Genomic DNA, 4,429 nt, shown 5'->3' with positions numbered 1-4,429 from the left:
ATCAGCAAATTTAAACAGGGTGCTTTTTACCCCCTCGTCCAAGTCACTGATGAAGATGTTGAACAGCGCGGGCCCGAGGACCTGACAGAACAGGGAAGGGAACATATGCCGGGGATGAGACATTGCTTTACCTTGCTTGCTGGGCAGGAAGGAGATGGAGTCTTTTTTCTGGGAGGGGAGAGCCCACCTTCTGCTGCCTGCTGCCCATCATACAGCTGATCCACAGCTTTCTTGTAACTTGGTTTTCTCCTGCAAAAGTTAATTCAGTCCCCATTATTCAGTCACACTATACTGGAACTCCCTTTTCCTGATCTCAGGAGTGTGCACAATCCATCTCATTCACCCATATGCTACTATCCCATTCCCCAAAACCTTCAGTGTAGAAGCTAATACAGACTAACAATCTGCCAAATCCTTAACTTCCACTCAAAGAACAAGGTCAGCCAAGGAGATAGCGAGAACTACTTCTTAGACAGAACACCCATCTTGAAAGCTTTCCTTCCTTTCTCATACCCTTGTGTGACAAGGTATTTAGCAGAATTCACAGGATTTGCTGGAAGTTGACAGGGCTGCACCAGAAGCGCTTCTGCTATAGCCTTGAACTTGCGAAGTCTAGGCTTTCAACTGTGTGCCTTAGCACCTGCACAACCCCAGCCCCCATCTTGAAAGCTGGAGCTTCCTCTCCATGCCACATATTGGTGAAAGACAGAGCCATTGGGAGACAGAAGCAACTGGGACAGAAACCCAAGCAGCTACGAAGTGGGATACTGATGAAAATGCACAGCCTCAAACTATTCTGTCTCATGGATTTTAAAGCCATTTTATTTTGTGGCTTTTCATATTGTGGCTGGTTTAATGACCTGGTTGACAAGTTCTCATAATACCATGCTACGAAGCATAGAGAAAAAGAGAATTTAATATAGCCAGATTGAGGTTTTCAGCTTCCATCAAAACCATAAAATGTTGAACAAAAAAAATTGACCCAGACAGCCAACCTATTCCCATTGTTCTCATGATACTTCAAGAACATACCTCACACTCTGGGGAGGTTCCAGGGTCTCACCACTCCCATTTGAATTGCTCTCTGAAGAGAAATGCCTACAGTTAGTCCAAGGTAAAAAGTTCCCTTCAACAGAAATCTGAAGGCAGACTAAGTTTAGCAGCTCAGCCTATTGAGTAAATAGTAAGTCACAAGAAGTGTTGCCCAGCAGGTGCCAGGAGCCACACACAAAAAGAGACTTTCATTCTAAACACAAGAAACAATATCATATAGCTTTCAAACAACATGGACACTTTGGGCATATGTTAAGAGACAAAATATTGTAAAACTATGCAGCCAACAGTGCATTAACAGTACTATATAAAATGCTGTAGCCTTTTGCTCACAAACCTGCTGAGATAAACTACCTAAGTCTGTAGGAGGTTTCAGCCCCTCCAGCTCTGCCCACGAGATAACAGGACCCACCCGCCCAGCTTCTTTAGAGGAAAACACAATTTCCAAATGCTTCCTGAATGGAGAAAAACAACGTGCCATGATGCCAGAAAACAAATGATAAAAAGAAAAAATTAAAAATGCCCTCCCCCTCCAAACCAGATGACTGCTGGTTGCAACCTTGCTGGAGATCTGATTGGTCTCTTGAACTCACCAGTAGGTGTGAAAGCAATTAAAACAACCCTCAATTAGACTTCCCATCAAGTCCATGACAGACTCCTTTTCTCCTCTGCTTCTCAGATAGCAACAGGTCTCTGAAAATTACCTTTGCTACTCTCCTCCTGCTGCTGCTGAGATGCAAGGTTGCTGATTGCTATTTTTTTGGCATTCCGAGTACGAAGGGACATCCTGGGGCCCTGAGGATCCTGCAGCAGGAAAGACATGCAGGTCTCAATATGAGTGCCACACAAATAAATAAGGACTTTATGCTCATTTCAAAGTATACTGTATCCTTCTACTAAAGGCAAAGGGCATGGAAAGAAAGCACTTATGCTTTGAGGATCCCAGGGGATGGATGGGTGACCTATGTCTATGGGCATTTCCACTTTTCTCTTTTCCCTCTCCTCAACACAAATTCAATAAATTTAAATAGCATGCCATTAAGGAAAGTTTGCAGTATGCTTGCCCAACTTGGGATGGCTATGTGGAATGAAAAAAATCCATGCTTTTGGATTCCCAGGGCCTAGGGAGACATGACAAAAGGGCCACCATCAAGAGAGTGAGGACACAGCTGATTGTTAGAAACTGAGCTTTTATGAGAGCAAGAGCACTCATGGATGAAAAAGTGCCAAAAAATTTTTAAAAGGTGCAGTAGAATTCTGGCTGCAGTTACTGGGGAGTGGGGGGAAGAGGCCGGAAGAGAGAGAAACAATGAAGTGTGGGATACTTGGATGACTGGGCAGACTCATGTCACAGAAAACCTGGTGACCACAAGTAACACTATATCAGTGCACTGCCAATTGGTTCAAAAGAGCATTTGATTCTCCAAGTACATTTCTGAACCGTTTTGGGTGGCTTTCAACTGGCTTAACAGGCTTGCATGTCTGTCCTTTTCAGATTTAAAATGCATTTAAATCAAGTTAAATGTTACAGATGTCCAAGGTCACTAAGAGGGCATTTGCTATTTCAGACATCTAATTCCATGGTAGGAGGTTGTAAAGAACATGGAAGAGACCTGCTCTTGTTAGCATGACATTTACTTCCACAAGATTGCCATGGTGCTGCTTCCTAAATTAGTGCAGTTTACTCAGGCCTAGTCTATGCTACAAAGTTCTGCTGGCAAAACTGAACAAGTCTAAGCTCAAACCTGCTCTCAGGCAGCAGAATCCTCCCCTTGGATGGTAGTTACAACCCTACAACCCTTCTCCTGAGTGCAAGAAAGCTGCTGGATGACAGCAGAAATCAACAGAAGGCCTGTATAGATGTTCCTGGGCCTTAGACCAGTTCAAGTAGCCAATGCCTTTCAAAGGTGCCTTTCACATTCCGCCAGTACAACAGCTGCAGTGGAAGTGCACAGAACAACCGTGGAACATAAGTGTATGCACCCTGGCAGTTCGGAGGTGGCAGTTACTGCAGACTAGCCTTGGCCCCTCTGGTTTTACACATCAACAGCAGGGCTGTCCAACTGATGGCCCATGAGGGGTTGGTTTGCAGCCCTGGAGCTCCCATGAGTCATTGCTTCCCTCATTGCTCTGCCTGTAGTAGCAGCTGGAGGCTCTAGAACCTCCCTCTATCCTCTGGCTTCTGCTTCCTGAGCCAAGGGACAGGACAGGGTAGAGTGGCGTGGCACAGCCTGAGGTGTGGGAGCCTGCAGCCACATGGCACAGTCCAGCAGAGAACCCACAGCCAGAGAGCTGAAGGTAGCTGCATGTACAATGCAGTGAGAAGAGAAGCACCCACCCACCCAGGGACAGGTGGCTTGTGCTGGTGGAGCTTGCGGCCTTTGCTGCTGCAGCCTGCAGGGCGTGCAGCCCCAGCTGCTGAGAAGCTGAACAGTCTTGATCTACAGAAAAGCAGACAGTGGCTTTGGATGACATTAAATCAACCAACAATATTAATGTTATGTGCAACATTGCCTTTGAAGGTCATCCATCAGCAGGCTGGCTGGTAATCTTGGGATGAGGTAGTGATAGAAATAAAGCAAAATTAAGCAATGGATTTGGAGAGTGTTAAAACTTTAGTCCTGAGTTAGGAAAATGTGGCAGGTTTATAGAATCAAAGAAATGTAGGGCTGGAAGGGACCTCCAGAGGTTATCTACTCCAAGCCCCAGCCTGAGGCAGGATCACCCCCTACCCAAACCATCCTATATAAATCCACTGTCTAACCTATTAGCAAGGCTCCAGTCAACCCTGACAATCTAATTTGCCACAGGTAAAGCAGGGGGACCACAGTGACCAAAGTCCTGTGCTATAAAGATCATTCAAAACCACTTGACATCCAAGGAAGAGGGCCACAGCCCCACTACAAATAATAAAAAGCAAAAAACTCTGCAGCCATACCAATGCCCTCCTCCCAAATTGGCTGAGGGCGTGCATGGGCATTTATCGGCGAAATTATCAGCCACTTCAGGCCAATTTCCAATACATCCAATTTTCTTTGATGTCAGACCTCTATTGGTGCACCTCTACTTTTAGCCAAGACGACTCAGCAACAGAAAGGGCGAGAGAAGATAGAGGGGAGGAGGGAGAGAAGTTAGAGTTTTCAGTCTTCCCTGAACAACCTAAAGAAGTTAAATGGTCCATTAATACAAGAGTTTTTAAGGTCTGCAGCCTGTAGAAGGCACACAGAGGGGAGCATAACATATATACCTGCTGTAAAGTACAACAGACTATTCTTTCTCCTACTGACCTCCAACTCTTTCTTCAATCATTGATTTGAGGCAAATTGACTCTTGGCTAACACAAAATGCATAGCTATCTGAATAAGTTTGTGCAAAT

At 45.2% G+C, this 4,429-nt stretch overlaps 1 protein-coding gene across 5 annotated transcripts in view; it reads right to left on the bottom strand.

Moving 5' to 3' along the window:
• Window positions 1-4,429, bottom strand: part of INCENP (inner centromere protein) — a 32,709-nt gene that overhangs the window by 15,340 nt on the left and 12,940 nt on the right. For all 5 annotated transcript variants that reach the window (XM_019547212.1, XM_019547210.1, XM_019547211.1 and 2 more), the window contains exons 6-8: window positions 1,758-1,857; window positions 1,033-1,084; window positions 132-249 (exon numbers count right to left, since the gene is read on the bottom strand). In XM_019547212.1, the coding sequence (XP_019402757.1) occupies window positions 132-249; window positions 1,033-1,084; window positions 1,758-1,857 (270 nt within the window). The remainder of the gene's footprint in view (window positions 1-131; window positions 250-1,032; window positions 1,085-1,757; window positions 1,858-4,429) is intronic.

This window comes from Crocodylus porosus, unplaced genomic scaffold (genome assembly GCF_001723895.1).
Source record: "Crocodylus porosus isolate Cpor-Errol unplaced genomic scaffold, CroPor_comp1, whole genome shotgun sequence".
Classification (NCBI taxonomy): domain Eukaryota; kingdom Metazoa; phylum Chordata; order Crocodylia; family Crocodylidae; genus Crocodylus; species Crocodylus porosus.
Note: the sequence above shows the minus strand (reverse complement) of the source record. Positions and strands in the feature narration are given on the sequence as shown.